This window comes from Podarcis liolepis (assembly GCF_965112155.1).
Source record: "Podarcis liolepis genome assembly, chromosome: 13".
Classification (NCBI taxonomy): Eukaryota; Metazoa; Chordata; class Lepidosauria; order Squamata; family Lacertidae; genus Podarcis; species Podarcis liolepis.
In genome coordinates, this window is record NC_139573.1 from 20,952,070 (window position 1) to 20,971,421 (window position 19,352).

The window sequence follows — 19,352 nt, forward strand, 5'->3', positions numbered from 1 at the left end:
GAGTGGCTGCATTTATGAATGCTGTTGAGTACTGTCTGGGTGAGGGCATGGAAACTCGTCTACCTGGAAAACAAATTATCTGAAAATGTGGGCAGGATATATTCTCCCTGCATCTACTGTTGTTTCAAAACACCTAGTCCTTAAGAGTTAATGCATGCCTGTTAATTCCTCAAAGGGATGGCATGGAACTCAGGGGAGAAATGGCCATCCCTTTCTTATCTGGTTACTCCCATTGGTTGGATGTATTCTACAAGGCCATAATTAGCATTGTGACCGAGAGGATGGGGTAAGAAGTCATTTTTTTGATTTAAAATATTTATCTCCCGCTCCTTATTGCCAATACTCACAACCCTAGTGGTATTCTCTCTAATGGTACCTAAACAGGACATTTATAGAAGGGGGGGGGGCGGCTGAGATATTTGGTGCAGGCCTAAAACGAGCATGCCGGCAGAATCAAAGGTGATGCTAGCAAATTTGGTTATTGGAGGGCCAGCAATTGAGAGAGATGCAAGTAGGCCAGGCAAGGCCAAACTTGGCCCTCCAGATGTTTTTGGACTACAACTCCAATCATCTCTAGCTAACAGAACCAGTGGTCGGGGATGATGGGAGTTGTAGTCCCAAAATATCTGGAGGGCCAAGTTTGGCCATGCCTGAAGTAGGCCAAACCTGTTAAGTGTGACCTAAGTAAAACAGTTCATGGCTTGGAGCTGAAGCTCTTTTGAAGTTCTTCTTTAAGACTATTCTCATACTTAAGACGGGTTCAGCAGTTGGCAGTCCTACTGTCAAAGCATAAAGAGGTTTGTGTACGGCACAAGGTCAAAAGACGGAGGGGCTTACAGGACTGAGAACCAGATGAGAAATAAAGTGTCAGTCAAGCAATTTTTTAAAAGTGACTAAGACCAATACCCCTTCCATTGTTTACCTCTTATAAAGCAATCCAACCCATTCATAGAACTATGATCTTCCAAGTGCAGCAGTTCCTCTGCCAGAGAATCAAGAACCATTTACTCACACTAACGCCTCTTTTCCCTTCAACTCCAGTCCACTGCAGAAGAGAATTTGGCTGTAGCAATTATTGATCGGCTAACTTAAAAGTGATTTTAAAGCACAGACACAAAACCAAGAACCTGTAAACTATATCATTTATTGTGAATAGTTTTATTTAAACCAGAATGCCGTAATGTTTCAAGATGTCTGTATATTTTGCAATCTTGCCCTCCACATTTTTCTCTGCCTGCTTTTGGAGTTTCTACAAGAAAAGAAAAGAAAAAGTAAATTCATAGGTAGGCTTTGTAAGAGTAGAAGAGGTCTGATGTTAAGAGAGCACAACATGTACACACAACTTCACATACAGATGGAAGACAGACAGTTGGGGGGAATTAACCAAAGTTCAGCTTAGGTATCTTCAACGATCTGAAGCCTACTCACCTGCTGGAGTGGCATAAATAGACACTCTTGCCTGTAATAATAATCTAAAGGTTCTGGTTCCCCCTCCATTTTTAAATTAAAAGTGGGAAGGGAGGGAGAGGGGTTCCTTTCTCCACTAAACCCAGAACACTCCCCACAATAATTATGATTTCAGGCTAACTCACCTTCAGTTCCTTCTTCTTTGTGTAATGAATCTTGGCCTTTGCCTTGCGCTTCTCCTCCAGGGTAGCTGTGATGGCTTGGTACTTCCACCCAACCTCATGGGCAAGGCGACCCAAATAGGCAAACTGTGGTTGGGAAAGACACGTATTAACTTACAAGCGTCCAGCACTGCAGGGTGCTGTTCCTGTGCACAAGATGTCGCTGCCCACACACAAAGTTGGGAGCTACCTCCTCGCTTACCCCTTCTTGCCTCTATTCACTGAATCCCACACAGCAACTGCATGAAGGCCTTCTTCCCAACCCACATACTATTGCCCACAGAATTCCGCTTTCAATAATATTCCTAGGGAGACTATTGGCTCTGTTCCTAGCACTTTCACCACCAGGCAAACCCTCAATGCAGCACACATTATAAACAGGGATGTGGAGCCTGTTGCCCTCGGGTAGTTGTTGCTCCAACTCCCATCAGCCCCAACTAGAGCGACCAGAATGATGGGAGTTGGAACGCAACAAAATCTGAACGACCCCACAGGTGACTCCTTAAGAGCCCAAATTCCTGCTGCACACGAACTGCTCTAATTTATATATGCCTTGCTGCTTACCCAAAGGGCTGTTTTGCCCCCACTCAAAGCACAAAGCTCCAACTATGAGGGGCTGGTCTCAGATGGTAGTGCATGAAGAGTTGTGGTCTCATGGTCTTGAGACTCGAACTAATGGTGGAGTGTCATCATCACTGACCAGCCAATAGCAGAACTTGCTGAGCGCAGTAGCTAAGGCCATCTTGCCAGGAAGAGTCTATTAAGGCTGCTTCTGATAGGCTGAAGCAAGCACCAAAAGAAACCAGTTGCATAGGGGACAAGGCAGGTTTGACCATGACATGAGGTTTCAAGATGATCACATGGAGAAAGAAAGCTGCCATGGGTCCCATTAATAGACTAAGGATGCTCCCAAATTCAGAATTTTGTTCTTAAATACTATTTGTGGGGGCTTCCAGAAGTAACATATAAAGCTTATTGTGAGTCAGTCCATTTGCTCCAGTATTGCTGCTCTCCAAGGCCTCAGGCTACCTCTCTACAAAACTACACAAGATTTTCAACTGGAGATGCCGGAGGGTGAACCTGAGGCTTTACACATGCAAAGTGTATTGCTCCAGGTCTAACTTGGGGAGGGGGAGCGTTATAGGCCCTCCCCCAGTTAGCGCTTTATGGCACTGGAATGCAGAAATGTTGGAAAGCCACTTTGTGTGTCCCTCATTGCAGTTGTAAGACGTCTACTAAAACATAATGGTAAAAGATACCTTGCGTGTGGGCTTGAGGCGGACCACTTTCAGAGCGGCAGGGACCACCATCCTCTTGCGCTGTAAGAGAAGACATGTCCCATTAAGCAATATGTGCAAGACAAAGGCAACTGTGAGCACTCCCAGAGGCGCAAAATCTGCCTCAGCGTTTGGAATTTTCTTCTCACTCTTCAAGTCAAACAATGTAGGTATAAGAGAAACATCACTGACAGAACAGGATCAGGAATAATGATGGCAAAGCACCAAAGACAGAAGGAAAGTTACCTTATCGTAAGGAGGAGGGATGCCATCAAAGACCTTCAGCCTCTCCAAGGCAGCCTGACCCCGTTTGGTCTTGTGTGGGAGCATTCCTGCAAAAGGGAGAGGAGAGGTGAAGAGGCTGGAGGAGAAGCAGAGCTCCCAGGGTAGGATAAAGAGCAGTATGTGCCCTCTAAAAGAAGCGTGAAATTTAGAATAAAAATTTGAGGGTGGGTTATAGGAAATAAAGTCAAAAATTTGAGGGTGGGTCAAGGAAATAAAGAACTGCATAACTTTTAGAAGGCAGCCCTGGATTGGGACTTTTTAATGTTTGATGTTATTCTGTTTTATTTATGCTGTAAGCTGCCCAGAGTGGGCAGGTTATAAATAATAAATGTATTATTATTATTAACAACAACTTGCCTCTTTAGGGCAAATTCTGGAAATGAACACCCATTGGGATGTATATACTGACTACCCAGTATTAGGGCAGCTTTTAAGAAACCGATCTTTGCTAATTACAATATAAACACATGAGCGGGCATTGGAACATAGCTATCCACTGGATTTCATACTTCTCTGAATACTGTGATATAGTTTTTAGGTCAGAACACATCAAAATGCACAGAGAACTGTGTATTTTGAGAAAACACACATTAAATATGTACAGGCAGTGAGTGACCAGTTTAGGTGTGTCTGATATGTGCATGACCATGTACGCTGAACCTGGAAGTGACCCCAAAGCATCATAAAAGGGGGTGTTTGCAGGCTTTTTCAATGGTGTTTCAAATATACTCATTCATTTCAATGTGTGGTGCCTTGGAAAATAACCCCCCATGTAAACTGGGGCTTGCCTGTATCTAACTGCATGTGTAAAAGACAGATAAAAATTCACACATTCAACACAGAAATGGAACCAAAGAGACCCATGAGTGAATATGTGAAAAAGACACAGACCAGAAATGGTTTCATGTTAAAGTCTTAACATGTTTTAGTAAAAGTGGTAAAACACAAATTAGTAGAACTGTTGATTCCCACTGAATACTGATTTGTGAATATACCATGTGATGTGCCCCAACACATCAATTTATCTTCTTGGTTAGATAAAAGTTGTTGAGAATACACCTACCTCGCACTGTCCTCCAGAAGATCCGGCTAGGGGCACGGAAGTGGTAAGGACCACGGGACGGGTTGGTGTTCATACGCTTACGCAGGAAAGCAAGGTACTTCACTGGGAGAATGGGAAGAGAGAATGGCACGGTTAGAACAGGCTGGCAAGAAAGTTACCATGAGCACGAGGCTAGCAGATATGCAGTTATATATATACTACTTACCTAAGCGTGATGGCTATCAAGCCAGTTTGCAGACTTTTCAAGACCCACCTACTCATTTCTTATTGTCTAGAAACTATGTTTACACTGCCTCAGGTTAATAACCACAGAAGTCAGAACAGGCCCCGCAGAGCATAAAAGCCTTCAGGTCTTCATGCAGACCACAGGTCTTACAGACTCTATGATTTGTACAAGAACAAGGCATACTGACGAGGAAATATTCTATATCAAATAGAGGCAGAACTTGCCATGAGAGGCGAGTGGTGGTCTCAGATGGTAGTGCATGTAAAGTTATCTCATGGCCATGACACTCGAACTATGGTGGAAAAGCATCATCACTGACCACCATCACACCCATCTTGTTCCTCAAGCCAATGCCATTGGACACCAATGAGCAACAGTGGCAGTTACGACTGGCTAGCTAGTCCACGACACAATATCATAAATGTGCCAACAGAAGCTGGCCAGAATGACAACAGAACAATTAAAAATGTTTTGAGATGTTCTCAATATCTGCAGATGGTTTTAAATTGTTCGTAAATGTTTGAAATGTGCTCTTAAATGTTAATAATAATTAATATGCCGCCCACCCGACTGGGTTCCTCCAGCCACTGCGGGCAACTTCTAACAAATTATAACACAATACGACACCAAACCCCTGGTTTCTTTGGGAAATAGGGTGGGATATTATTATTATTATTAAAGTTATAAGCTCAATGCTATGTCTTTTGGGCAAGAAGAAAAGCCAGAATCTGAATTTATGCAAAAATGACACTTGCAGAGATGGGTCAGTTGGCACAATGCTATCTCCTTCCTCTAGACCTGGCACGGGTCTGAGCACTCCACCGTTAACTGGTTCTTTGTCCTCTGGAATTCTCTTTATGGAGTCCTTACCAGTTGCATCCACATTTGACCCAAACCACCTCTGCAGCTATAATGGCTAGAGAATTACTCCATTTAAAAGGATCAACGGAAAGACCTATTTGAAACACCGAAGAGCTGCCACAGACAATATGGAATTAGATGAAACAATGGTCTGAAGCCTGCTGTAAGGCAGCTTCCCAGGTTTCTCTCTGATCCCGTTATCACTTGCAAGAAAAAAAGGTCTTCAGCTACATTTCATATAAATGCTATTGCTCTCTAGTGCGTCTTCTTGAAGACTAAAGGATCCTCCCATTTGAGGAAGCATACACATTCCCCAGTAAACAAAAAAACCAACTGGGCCTCAAAGTATCTAACGCTTATGCTTCAAACCTGTGAAGTCAGTACTACTTGGTCTCTGTAATAATGCCACCTTTATTCTACACCTGGGGAGGTTAACTTGCAATGTTCAAGATACTGCTGGACTTGAACTCCCATCAGCTCCAGCCTACATGGCCAATGGTTAGAGATTATGAGAACTGGAGTCCAACAACATCTAAAGAACCACATGTTTCCCAGCCTTGTAGGGGATAAGATTGTTCAGCCTCAAAGACTGAAGGATTGGCTGTGCTTGTCACAGATGGAGACATTGCTTTATTATAGGCATGGAGAAACATTCTGTCCACAACATAATGCAAGTACTTTGAGAGACAACAGTAGAACAAGAACCCTAGCCAGACATTTAGACAGATTTTAAAATCTGCTATGGTACTCACATTTGTTACGGTAGAAGTTGCCGGATATGTTGATCCCTTCACATCGCACGACTACCACTTTGCGCCCTGGGAAGGGGAGGGGGAAGAGTGCAAATTGAGACTGTGTCCTCACCACAGAGCACAGGCTGGACACTAAAGTTCAGAAGAGGAACTCAATACTTTACCTGCCTGCTACAGACAAGGTAATCTCATGTTTCCCAGCCCCTAGTTTGAGATTTAAAAACTGCAAGGTGAGTCCATCATCCTAGTACACAGCACACATCCCACTCCTTCTCAGCTGTGTGCTCCAAAGTTGGCCAAGCGAAAGGTCAGAAATCACATGGATTTTCCCTCATAAATCAATGTAACAGCACATGTGTTTCAAGTATAAGAACCTAGGTTGAGCCCCTACCCCAGGCTTTGGCAACTTAGTGCCCGCCAGCACAGCCACAGTGCAGAACATACCATGTAACAAGGTTAAGAGCATTTGGGGAGTAGCAGCAGATCCTGGTTGCTTTTCATTTGATTCTCCTACTTGGCATGCACCCCCCAGTAAATACCCCTGGGGGGAATGTAACCCTCAAGAGAGAAAAAGGTTTATCATCCTCTACACTAGAAACTATGCCTCTTAATTTGAAATGCCACCTTCCCTTTGCAATCCTTGGAGAAATCTAAGTTTGAAGCACTCCCAGAGCAAAAGAATTTGTTATCACAGTTGCAAGACTCAAAAAACATCCTCAAAGTCTACTCCAAAGCATATCAGAAGGAGCTGAATGGTTAGCACAGAAAACTGTATCATCTGCCTGCCAGTAATACTCAGTAGGTTGAGCCTCTTCCCCTCTGAAACTGAATCTTACCCAGCAAGACTTGCTTAGCCACAATGGCAGCCAGACGACCCAGCAGGTGGCCACGTCCATCAATCACCAATACCTGGAGAAAGAAGAGTTTTAGTTGGGGGCCATGTAAGCTGATAAAGGAAACGGGGGGGGGGGGGAGCAAACAAATAAAATATTTTATTAGTCCAAGTAAATGTTAATGTTACAGCAATTATAAAGGTCTCTTGAGTGAAGCCATGGGGTTTCCCCAACCCTTCCAAATCAGCAGAGGAAGTGTCAGGGTTTATGCTTGGCTTACTTCCATCCAAAATGCAACCAAGTCCTATCACACTGCATAGTAGTCTGGTTCATATTTCCCAGCCAAGTACCTCTACATCCTTATATGCCAGTTCTCTTCTGCATAGCCAAACTTACTGTGAAAGCTGTGATTCTTGCAATATTGCGCCTGCTGCTGCACTAGAATTTTACCTTATTGGCTCTTCCTTTTCACCCACACCAGCTTCTTATATAGCTGTACAGTTAGCCCCACTTTGTATACACCTTGAGAACCTGTGTAACAAACTATAACTTTCTATATTCAGGTAGGTAGCCGTGTTGGTCTGACGCAGTTGAAATAAATTAAAAAACTGTCCTGTAGCACCTTAGAAGTGTGCATGCACACGAAAGCTTATACCCAGAACAAACTTAGTTGGTCCCTAAGGTGCTACTGGTTAATTTTTAAATTTATTAGAACTCTCTATTAATAGCAAACTGGTGGAAAGGAGCAACAGAAATGGTGGCAAAATGAGAACTGAGCTGGAGATATTGGCTTGCTCAGAGGCACTACACCATTTCAGATGCGCAAAGGCTTCAGCATGGGAAGAGTGGGGCCAGAAGAGAGAGAGAACAGAGAGGAAAAATGCAACACGGTATCCCGAAAAAGAGTACAGGTTCCTGACTAGGATCCTGCACAGAAGCACTCTTTCTGGAAAAAGATGTGCTGCCACATTTAAAATAGAGAAAGAGACTGTGATGGTGCAGAGAGCAGTTGCTTGTAGGAGCCCCTCTCCTTTCATTCCAGATGAGCCAGACTGGCCTGTACCTGGTCATTTTTTCTTTCTTTTTCATACCTAGCCCACCGATTTACATTTAAGTATTAAAAAATAACCTTAAATGATTATATATATATTGCCGTTGAACACCCCCGATTCTTCCTTCCATTCAACATAAACCTGAAAATGTCAAGTCCTCCGTAGATGTTGCTTCCGATTAAATGAGGAAAACAGCAACGTGGTGATGGGGGGACGAGGCCCGCTCGCAGGAACCACGCGGTCCATATGTATCCCCCATCCAAGCGGCTAGTCCGCGCTGACGGGGAGCCACTCCACACGGGCGCATCATCAGCATGATTAACCCCGTCCGAGGCCCCGGCCCCGCACGCAAAGGCGGCAGCCTCGCCTCGCCCGCCAGGCCGCGCTTCCCTCCACGCCAGGGCCCCCCCGGCCCTCAGCCCCACCAGCCGACGGCAGGGAAGGAGGAGGCAGGATGCGGCCCAGCACGAGGCCCGCCGCCCGCCCTCCCTCCCAGCGGCCTCCCTGCCCATTAGCCTCCGAGAAAAGCAACCGAAAAGCCCCCCGAATCAGCCGCACCTTTGGCTCCGCCATGGCTGCTCCTCGGCGGCCGAACGAAAAAGAGGCTCCGCCCAGCGCACGCCGCGGGGTTACCCTTTCCGGCTGCTACCGAAAAAGGTCGAAAAGCGCAGGGGCGGAAATGACGTCGACGGACAAGGCCGCGCGGCAAAGCCGACAGTGTGAACGCCGCCCTGGTCGGCCGGTCTTGATGACGTCGAACGCAGCCTCACCTGTCTACACCTTTTGCGTATCTATGTATTGGAGCAACCGCCAACTTTAGACCGGGAGTGAGGCGCCTTTTGCTTGGGCCTCATTTTCCCCACCCCACCCTCAGCTTGTTGTAACGTATTAGAGCTGTCACTCTTGTTAATTAGTCTTTTATTTCCTTTTTTAAAAAATCTTTATTATATTGCAAAGTACAGTGGTACCTCAGGTTACAGACTCTGCTAACCCAGAAATAGTGCTTCAGGTTAAGAACTTTGCTTCAGGATGAGAACAGAAATTGGGCTCTGGCGGCGCAGCAGCAGGAGGCCCCATTAGCTAAAGTGATGCTTCAGATTAAGAACAGTTTCAGGTTAAGAACAGACCTCCGGAACGAATTAAGTACTTAACCCAGTTGTTCTTGCCTTATGGCGTTTACTGATCCCCTCCATGTCACTTGCTACCCCACCTAGTGTGTCTGCAGAATTCCCAAGGTGGCTTCAATGTGGATCAGTGGTAAAGAAGCTGCTTTGTATGCAACATGTTCCAGATTCAATCTGCATGATCTCCAGGTAAAATTGTTCCCTCTGCCCTGTTGGCAGCCGCTCTGGATTGCTGCTGACTGTCAGACAAGGTCAGGTGCAGTAGATCTTTAACCCACCCGACGTGTGGCCAAGTTTGATAGAAACTTTTTGATAACACAGTGATACCTCGGGTTACAGATGCTTCAGGTTACAGACTCTGCTAACCCAGAAATAGTACCTCAGGTTAAGAACTTTACCTCAGGATGAGAACAGAAATTGTGCTCTGGCGGCACGGCGGCAGCGGGAGGTCCCATTTAGCTAAAGTGGTACCTCAGGTTAAGAACAGTTTCAGGTTAAGAACGGACCTCCGGAACAAAGTAAGTTCTTAATCTGAGGTACCACTGTACAATACAATAAATTAATCTAAATAAAAACAAAGAGAGAAAGAAAAGAAAAAAGGTGAGGCCCCTCTCAAAGGTAGCTCTTGTCTCACACAGAAAGTGGTGGACCCTCGCATCTCTCACCTGGGAGCTTTTATTCTCCCAGTCTCTCACTGTTAAGTTCTGGGTGAACATATCAGATGACACAGTGATTCTTCAGACAGCTCTTGTTTATTCACAGGCCAGAACTGAACTGAACTGAAGGGTTCAGCCAGCCTGCTTATATAGAGCTCCAATACAACGCAACAGTAACAACTTTCTGTAACTATCCAATCACTGTACGTCACTTTCAATTCCTTATTTGCATATGTGGACCTGAGTGAAAACTACAGTATCCCCCTGCTGGCCCAGGGTGAAAACTTCAGTGCATAACACCTTGGGAGGTCTTCCCTTCCCTACTTCTCACTCAGAGTCCTTCCACCAACCACCCATTTTGGACCCCAAAAATAGCCCAGAGCAGAGAACACCAAAGGGAGGGGTTCTTCAATTTCCCCCCTGTGCATTACATAAAAGAAATTATTCAAAGCATTCACTCTAGAATGACATCCAGCTGGGAGGACAGGAAAGGGGAGTTTTCAAGCAAGGGGTTTCTGGGAGAGAGAAGGAGGAAGAAGGGCTGAGATCCATCTTGGAAAGGGAGACAAAAGGTTCCCTGCCCTGCTGTGGGCCATGTAAGATCTGGACCCCATGCAGTCTGAAAGTGTAAATAGTTGAATAAACCATCTTTCTTCTGCCGTGTCTTCTATTCTCCAAAGGGACACAGATCCTGTGTGTGTGCCTGGGGCTCCATGGGCTTTTGCCACCACTTGGCAGAGAGAGGGCAGACACACAGCTTTTTCAACATTATTAATTTGTGTCAGCAATGGTTAAACTCTAACCAAGCATATCAGCTTTGTCCTCATACTGGCACAATGTATGCGGTCAAAGGCACAGCCTGCAAAATGCTGACAATCATGGTCAGTGCTTGCAGATCACTATGCAGAGGACCTGGCAAGCCCCATGCTTAGCACTTGGCAAGTTCAATCTGCTGATCCTCAGGTCATGTGAGGCTCCCTGCTTTACAAGACCTGATGATCAGTTGGTTGGGGTTTGCGAAGCCCAGGTCTTTACCGGCACCACTGGTCAGCTGATTGATGGCTCCTGCAACTCCTGTTTGGGTTGAGTCGAATCTTTTACCTGCTCCAGCTCCAAACCTTAAGTTTAAAATGCCAAATTTGGAGAGAGAAAATTGAGAGGCTACAAAACTCATAAAAAGGCAAAACACAACAAATCGTAGGCTTCTATTTACAGAATGTTAAATAAATTGGCATCTCATGGCGGGTGAGGTTCACATAATATGCAGACGCCCCCTTCACATCTAACTATGTTTTATTCCAAAGCTTACAATCAACATTTGTTGCAAATCCACCCACCAGACTGGAGTTTTTAATAGTAAAATCTGGTTTAGCTGCCGCCTCGCATGTATGAGCGAGGCCATTGAAATCCAGCCTGGAATGGGTCATGCATGGTCCTGAGAATAGGACACCCCAAGCTGCCTACGGATTTCATCCAAGATAGAGTGGAGAAGCTCGCTGTCTCCATGAGACATGATGGGGCTCTCCTTCAGGCCTGCGGGAGAGGAAAGAGAAAGGAGAATAAGTCAGGATGCTCTGCTGCTGCGCACAGTCCGCCCAAGAGTGCCCAAGACTTTTACCTTGAAGGAGACATTGCCTGACGTGTTCTGCTTCATAGCGCAGGCCAGTGGAGTTGACGAAGTACAGTTTTTGGGAAGGATGAGGAAGAGGAAACTCTTCCTTCTGTCCATTGACAACCAACTCTTCTGGGCACCAGAAGGGACCGGGAATCTGCCAAACACAGAGGAAGCATATACCAAAACAGGCCCTAGAGCTCTCCGAAAGGGGTTATTTTGGGCAATTCATTTGTAAAGCTATAGTTATGGGGCTCAAACTTTCCCAGGAGGGAAGCTCCAGGCTGTGCTTATGCTGACATTTATGTTTTCCACAACATTTTGCAGATAGGTCAAAAACTGATTCTTCCATTCAGTGCAAAATTTGCAAATTACATAAATTTCTACCCAGTGGTTGTTGTTGTTTTAACTCCACGGTCTCCAGATACACATGTGTGTGCGTATGTGTGCTTTTCTCTGTCCTACCCTCACCCACCCAAACCGTCCTTCCTTACCCTCTTGGCCAGGAAGGGATGAGGTTAGGTCCCTAGAGGAGCCTACCGAATTCTGGATTGTGATCCTCCTGAAGCTTCCTTTTGTTTCCAGGAAGATGCAAAGTGTATCCCCTTCTCCATGTGGTCCAGGACTTACCTCGATTATCCCCTTGGTGCCAGTGATGCTGGCTTTGTTGGGCATCCAGGTCATCATGGTATAAGTGAGGGCAGCTTGGCGTTGGCCAGAGTAGTTCAGGATGATTGAAGCTGTTTTATCTACATCTTGGGGGGAAACAAGCAACAGTGGTCATATCCACATGCCAGTTAGGCTGTGTTAGGCTCATTATATTCTGCGTCCACTGCACACTGAGATCTTGTTTTTCCTACCTAGTCTGGAACTATTTGCACATTTTATACCCCTGAAGGCAATTTTTCACAAACTGGGCTGTGTACACACACCATACATTTAAAGCACAATGCAGCCTTTCTACTAAGTACTGTATTGGCCCAAATATAAGCCACACTTCCCCCCCCCCAAAAAAAATTGGGGTCGTGAAAAGTTAAAGTGTGGCTTATATTCGTGACCTTACCACAGTGGTACCTTAGTTCTCAAATGCATTGGTACTCAAACAACTGGGAAAGCAAACACTGCAATCCCAGAAGTGTTCTGGTTTGCGAACTTTTTTCGGAAGCCAAATTTTGAGTGCCACGCTTCCGTTTTGCGTGCTACACTGAGGTCTGTCTGTTTTTGCTATTTATTTTGTGTTTTTGAGGCTTTTTTGCTTTGTTTTTGTGACTGTGTGGAACCCAGTTCAGTTACTGATTGATTGATTGATTGATTGTGTGACTCCAGTACAGTGGTATCTCAGGTTACAAACGCTTTGGATTATGCGTTTTCAGGTTGTGGACCGTGGGAAACCCGGAAGTACCGGAAAGGGTTACTTCTGGGTTTCGCCACTCGTGCATGTGCAGAAGCGCCAAATCGCGTCACGCGCGAGCGCAGATGCGGAGCTGCAGGTTACAAACGCTGCGGGTTGTGGACATGTGTCCATCACAGATTACATCCGCAACCTGAGGTTCCACCGTACATTGTTTATTGCTTTCATTTTATGGATAAATGGTCTCGTTAGATAGTAAAATTCATGTTAAATTGCTGTTTTAGGAGTTGTTTTTAAAAGTCTGGAATTTTGCATTACTTTCTATGGGAAAGCGTGCCTCGGATATGGAATGCTTTGGTTTTGGAACGGGCTTCCGGAACGGATTAAGTGTGAGAACTAAGGTACCACTGTATCTGGTATACACTTGAATCCCTGGTGCAAAATACTGACCTCTAGAGGGGACCAGACCAACCCAATACTAACCTGTCTCATGCAAGAACCCCGAGGCCACAATGGACTCTGGCTTCTCCCCATCAAAAACCATGCAGGCCAGCTGAACACAGTAGATACCAATATCCAGTAAGGCGCCTCCACCAAGATCTTTCTTCACAGCCCTGGGGACAGTTAGGAGAGGGACACCAAACTCGGCTTGAACCACTAACACATCCCCCACAGTCCTTTGATCGAGCAGAGAGCGGATCTTCTCCAATGCAGGGAAGAAGCGAGTCCAGCAAGCCTGAGGACAAATCAGAACATTCACCTGCTGCTGCCCCACACCAGGGGCTCGTGCTCCCTTTGCAGGGGTTGGAGATGCCAGGCCAAAGCCCATCAGTTCCATATGGTACCCCTTTGGCCTTCAGGGAGCGCTTCTGCCTCTTACCTCCATGAGGAAGACCGCCTTTTCCCGAGCTGCCTGCACCATCTTCTTGACCTCTGCAGCGTTCATGCCCAGGGGCTTCTCACAGAGCACATTCTTCCCAGCCTGGATGAAGAGGAGGGTGGCTGGCAGGTGGTGGGGATGCACCACTCCCACGTACACCACATCTGCAAAAAGAAAGGGAAGTCCAGAGCAAAGCTTCGCTCCTGAGCTCAGCCACAGCCAACATTTATCTTGAGAAAGAGGCTGAGCCATACACTTACAGTGGTCCCTCGGGTTACATACGCTTCAGGTTACATACGCTTCAGGTTACAGACTCTGCTAACCCAGAAATAGTACCTCAGGTTAAGAACTTTGCTTCAGGATGAGAACAGAAATTGCGCAGCGGCAGCAGAGGGCCCCATTAGCTAAAGTGGTGCTTCAGGTTAAGAACAGTTTCAGGTTAAGAACAGACCTCCAGAACGAATTAAGTTCATAACCCGAGGTACCACTGTAAAGCACAACTCCCTTAGCAAGCTACAGTTCCCAGGATTTCTGTGCTTTAAATGCGCTTCCAATGTATGCAGCTAGAGTCTGAATGGTTGGGGAGACCCTCCAGGCTTGCCCATCTTCCCCACCTTTTTTGCTCTTGGTACTTTCCTCCCTGCGCCCCCTTGCCTCAAGCCCCACTCCTCAATAGCCTTGCTTCTCACCCTCCTTCAGTATTTTGCTTGGCTGGAATATGCCCTTAAACTCCAACAATGCCTCTTGCTTGTTTGGAAAGAGAACAGAAAGGGGTGAGAGAGTTTATGTAGAAACTGTGGTGCTTGCAGCCAAAATCAGAAATGCATGTTTTCTATTTCTCCTACGCACGTGGGACAGGAGGTTTAAATCTAAACCTACAGAGTTAAATCCATTCCCAACAGAAAATGCTCTACTGTACAAATGTAAACATGCATATTGGTTGCTCCGCCCACTTTTGCCTCTGGCTCCTCCCACCAGGGGTATGTGGCCCTTGGAAAGTTGCCCAGAAGGGAATGTGGCCCCCAGGTTGGAAAAGCTCCACCTCTGTTGGATGATAGTCCCATTCCAAAACCCAGTTTACATTGTATGGTAGAGAAGGATTTCCCCTCTCCCTTGGGGGACAGATGTGGCACATCTGCTGCACATGCAGAAGATCCAAAGATTTGCAATAAAAATGTAATGCTGATTGATCAGGAGAATAACTAGGTTAAGTTATCCCTCCTGTGTCAATCTTCATAAGGGGGGAGGAATGTGGCATTTGCCTCCTAGGATGGGTCATAAGGAAAGGGTTAAAATAGGTGTGATGTGATTGGCCAGTGAGAATGCAAGGGGGGAATAAAAGTTAGAGTGGGAGGTTTTGAAATTGAGTTGAGTTGAGTTGGTTGAGGTTTGGGAGGTGAAGAAGGAAGAGGGAGGATTAGGTGTGGGTTGGTCGAGTTGTATTGTGAGAGAGTGAGAGGAATTGTTAGGTTGAGTCAGATAGATAGTTGGAATAATCAGTTTGGAGTTGTTAGGAACTAAGATTAAGAAACTGACGAGGAAAAATTAACTGAATAAGCTTGTTCCTGCATTTAAAAATAAACTTGATTATTTGTTTATGTTGTTTATGTTGACAACTGACTGGACTCCGTGTGTCCCCGTGAGATACAGGGTGGTGGCAGCAGAAAAAGCAATCGCAGTGGTGGCACAGGGTCAATAGACCGTCAATCCTCCAGCATTTCCAGGTGTGGCAAAAAAGTGTAGACCATACTGAGCTGTATGGACCCCATGGTCTGACTTGGAACAAGGCAGTTTCCTCCCTCCTGATGTCCCCAGGGTTTTGAGGAAGCTTTCTCACCAACATCCGGATCCTGAGCCAGTTCTGCATAAGAGCCATAGGCCTTGGGGATGCTGTGGTTCTTGGCGTATTTCTGTGCCCGGCTCAGCTCACGGGAAGCAATGGCCACCACCTGGGAGGTGGATGGGGCGAGAGACAGAGGAACAGAGAGTGACCCTAAAACAGCACAGGACTGGAGCACAAGAAAGACCACCTTCTTCTGGAAGGGCTTGGCCAGATTGAGCAGCTATTATTTTCAGGGGGCCTTTTGCTTGTCCTCCTCCATCTGAAGACAGGAACATAACCTGGCCTGCTGGATCAAGCCAAAAGCCTATCTGCTTTTCCTGGTGCTGTCGACTGGATTAGACATTGTATAGAGCAGTGTTTCCCAACCTTTTTTGGGCAAAGGCACACTTGTTTCATGAAAAAAATCTCGAGGCACACCACCATTACAGCCCCGTGACGTCAGCGCGCAGCGTCACGCCGGGAGGGACATGAATTGCTAGCAAATTACATAATCACCTCCTTGAGGGCTGGCTCATCTTCTCCGAAGGCAGAACCCCATTAATTAACAGCACAGACTCACACCATAGCCAAGACGAGGGGGGAAAACCTCAGTCATGCACAGTCATGCACATGTGGGGGCTAAATGAGGACGAAGACCGGGCAGAGAGCAGGGTTCAAATCACCCCACCTGGCCAGGACAATCCCTGGGTGCTCCCTTAGGCCACTCGCCTGACCCACCTCGCAGGGCTGTTGTTGCGAGGATAACACGGGGAGAACCACGCGCGCCCCCGGGAGCTCCTTGGAGGAGAAAGCGGGCGATGAATGCAATGCACGAAATATATGAGAGGCGACCAGGTTTTGCAGGTGAGGGGCCCCCGCCAGCCTCCGCTTCCAACACCCGGCGCAACGACGCCGAAGTTTCCCCCCGGGCTCGGCTCGGGGAGCAGCGCTGCTCCCCCTGGCTCCCCTTCGCCATCTTTCGAATTTTTTAATTTTTCCCGCGGCACACCAGGCAACATCTCGCGGCACACTAGTGTGCCGCGGAACAGTGGTTGGGAAACACTGGTATAGAGACTTGTGACTGCATACCTCCAACATTTCTCTGATGAAAATAGGGACGTCCCATCCCATAATAACAGTTTTACTATTTATACCCTGCACACATCTTACTGGGTTGTCCCAGCACTCTGGGCAGCTTCCAACATATAGAAAAACATAATAAAACATTAAGAAACCCTTCCCTATATAGGATGGCCTTCAGACGGTTCGGGGGTCAGTTAACTCCACAATTCTGTATACCTGAAGGAGCGTCTCCACCCCCATCGTCCAGCCCGGACACTGAGATCCAGCGCCGAGGGCCTTCTGGCGGTTCCCTCATTCCGAGAAGTGAGGTTACAGGGAACCAGACAGAGGGCCTTCTTGGTAGTGGCACCCACCCTGTGGAACACCCTCCCTTCAGATGTGAAGGAAATAAGCAGCTTTCCTATCTTTAAAAGACATCTGAAGGCAGCCCTGTTCAGGGACGTTTTTAATATTTAACGCTGTGCTGTTTTTAACACTTGATTGGGAGCCGCCCAGAGTGGCTGGGGAGACTCAGCCAGATGGGCAGGGTATAAATAATAAATTATTATTATTATTATTATTATTATTATTATTATTATTATTATTCTCCTCCAATGAAAATAGGGACATGCTAAGGAAAAGTGGGACATTCCGGGATCAAAACAGAAACTGAGATGGCTTCTTTAGATCAGGGACGTCCCTGGAAATAGGGGCATTTGGAGGGTCTGTGACTGCTTGTCCCACTGCCAGATGAATCCCAGGGGAGGCTGCCAGCTGAGTTAGGAGCCACAGCAATCCAGCTGCATTGTTTTATACTTTTTGAATGTCCTGCAATCTTATCATGAAGCAGCTGTGTTCTTATAAATCAAGCACGGCTTGTTGTTTCTTTTTGTATTCCAACATATTCCTTATTAAAAAATCTGGGGTGGCACGAGAAAGGGTGGCCCAGAGGAAAAATGTTTGAGAACCACCGGGCTAGTGCAACCATGGATGGGAGCTCCACTGCCCAGATCAGACAGAACCTGCCAGCTATTGGTGAATAGTAGCTGCACAAGTACTGGTAAATCAGGATGAATGCTCAACAAATAGGTCATCTGGAGGAGCGTCTACTTAGTAGGCCAGGGAGAGCCTCTAGGTTTACAAATTCTTGAATAAAGGAATCCAAATTCCCCCTTTCCTTAAAGCCAGCCCCGCTGCCTTCTTCCAAATCGCAAGTTGCCTGAAGTCGTATCTTTTCTGCATCTATAATGGAAACCACAGAACCACCTGCCTTCTCCAGTGATCTGGTGCAGGGATGGGAACTTTTGGCCTTCCTGATGTTGTGGGTCTCCAAATCCCATCACTCCCAGCCAGCACAGCCAATGGTCAGGGATGATGGGATTTGTAGTCCAACATAGAGGAGGGAGAAAGGTTGTTTTCTGCTGCTCCAGAGAAGGGGACACGGAGCAATGGATCCAAACTACAAGAAAGAAGATTCCACCTAAACATTAGGAAGAACTTCCTGACAGTAAGAGCTGTTCGACAGTGGAATTTGCTGCCAAGGAGTGTGGTGGAGTCTCCTACTTTGGAGGTCTTTAAGCAGAGGCTTGACAACCATATGTCAGGAGTGCTCTGATGGTGTTTCCTGCTTGGCAGGGGGTTGGACTCGATGGCCCTTGTGGTCTCTTCCAACTCTATGATTCTATGATTCTATGATTCTATGATCATCAGGTGACAGATTCTCCACCCCTGATCTTGGCTTCCAGAGACCCCAGTCGCTTTATTTCTAGTTCTCCCTTCTTTCCCGAAGACCTGGGAATCCTAGGTGCCCTAGGACCACTGTATTTTAATACTTTGTTGGAAGCCGCCCAGAGTGGCTGGGGAAACCAAGCCAGATGGGTGGGGTATAAATAATAAATTCTATTCTATTCTATTCTATTCTATTCTATTCTATTCTATTCTATTCTATTCTATTCTATTCTATTCTTCCCAGTTTGAGCTTCCCATTCAGTTCCATAGGTGGGAATAGCCCCCCTCCATCCATCTTCAGTCTGTGCTCCACTTATTACCTTGTGGTCCTCTGGCGGCAGAGTCTTCAGAGCCACCAGGAAATCGTGGCTAATCTTGCCAGCAGAGCAGATCCCCCAGCGGGTGGCTGTCATGGTAGCAGAGAGGAAGAGAGAGAGAGGCGTCGTGTGTGGACGGAGAAAGGCAAGCAGCGCTTGGTGTGGCCTCTAGCGCAGGGAAAGGACCACTGCCCCTCAGTCAACGTGCGTGAAGCTTGGACTCTGGACTTGGGCACCTGGCCAGCTATGGAGCGAGAGAACCAGCAGGGGGCAGCAAATCCCTCAGATGAGAAGGGACAGCACAGGTATGTATGTGGGGGTTATTCCAGGAGCCAGGTATCTTAAGAGGGCTTCAATTTTGGGGGGTGGGAAGTGGTTGGACAAGGAGTTATCCACATTTACTTTTGGCCCTGCTCTTTCCAGGTACAGGCCCATGCTTTAAAGATCTGTGTCTGGGTGCTCTGAAAACCAGCAGGGATAATAGGGTCATTCTGGGATCAAATCAGAATCTGGGGGTGGGGTGGCTTTTGTAATACCGGGACTGTCCTTGGAAAATCTTGGGACATTTGGAGGGGATGTAGGAAGCTGCCTTGTTTATGTTGACTTGTCAGCTGCTCCTGAGAGTTTCAGACAGGAGTTTTCTCCACACATACCTGGAGAATGGGCCATCCCATAATGTTTTGCCATTCTGGGCAAAGCACCCCCATGATACTCCCTGCCCCACAGATCTGGGCCCCCTCACTGTCCTGCTGGCACACCTGTGCTGCCGCCACAATGCAGCCGCAGTGGCATGGACGAAGTGGTCAGGACGACGGTGCTGTGG

The 19,352-nt window shown here is 46.7% G+C and overlaps 2 protein-coding genes across 2 annotated transcripts; both read right to left on the reverse strand.

Annotated features, from left to right (window-relative positions):
• Window positions 1-1,124: 1,124 nt before the first annotated feature.
• On the reverse strand, window positions 1,125-8,647 carry RPL13A (ribosomal protein L13a). The gene is made up of 8 exons (XM_083472075.1): window positions 8,536-8,647; window positions 6,929-7,001; window positions 6,093-6,158; window positions 4,254-4,355; window positions 3,152-3,237; window positions 2,888-2,947; window positions 1,593-1,715; window positions 1,125-1,249 (listed from the first exon to the last, which is right to left on the reverse strand). The coding sequence occupies exons 1-8, from the start codon at window positions 8,548-8,550 to the stop codon at window positions 1,163-1,165; spliced, it is 612 nt and encodes a 203-aa protein (XP_083328201.1). The 5' UTR covers window positions 8,551-8,647; the 3' UTR covers window positions 1,125-1,162.
• A 2,385-nt stretch (window positions 8,648-11,032) lies between these two features.
• LOC310691834 (trans-1,2-dihydrobenzene-1,2-diol dehydrogenase-like) lies at window positions 11,033-18,826 on the reverse strand. Its single transcript, XM_083472024.1, has 7 exons — window positions 18,533-18,826; window positions 15,438-15,549; window positions 13,601-13,764; window positions 13,204-13,456; window positions 12,000-12,124; window positions 11,376-11,526; window positions 11,033-11,290 (listed from the first exon to the last, which is right to left on the reverse strand). The coding sequence occupies exons 1-7, from the start codon at window positions 18,623-18,625 to the stop codon at window positions 11,181-11,183; spliced, it is 1,008 nt and encodes a 335-aa protein (XP_083328150.1). The 5' UTR covers window positions 18,626-18,826; the 3' UTR covers window positions 11,033-11,180.
• Between the last annotated feature and the right edge of the window lie 526 nt (window positions 18,827-19,352).

What these genes read in the sequence shown, in the direction of transcription:
- RPL13A (XM_083472075.1), bottom strand. An exon ending in TCCCTCCTCCTTACGATAAG is followed by an intron (nt 2,948 to 3,151) that starts GTAACTTTCCTT and finishes CTTCTCTTACAG; the next exon opens with CGCAAGAGGATGGTGGTCCC. An exon ending in GCCTCAAGCCCACACGCAAG is followed by an intron (nt 1,716 to 2,887) that starts GTATCTTTTACC and finishes TCCCAACCACAG; the next exon opens with TTTGCCTATTTGGGTCGCCT.
- LOC310691834 (XM_083472024.1), bottom strand. Translation starts at nt 18,625, where the DNA reads ATGACAGCCACCCGCTGGGGGATCTGCTCTGCTGGCAAGATTAGCCAC. An exon ending in GGCTCAGGATCCGGATGTTG is followed by an intron (nt 13,765 to 15,437) that starts GTGAGAAAGCTT and finishes TTCTTTTTGCAG; the next exon opens with ATGTGGTGTACGTGGGAGTG. An exon ending in GCACCAAGGGGATAATCGAG is followed by an intron (nt 11,527 to 11,999) that starts GTAAGTCCTGGA and finishes TGTGTTTGGCAG; the next exon opens with ATTCCCGGTCCCTTCTGGTG.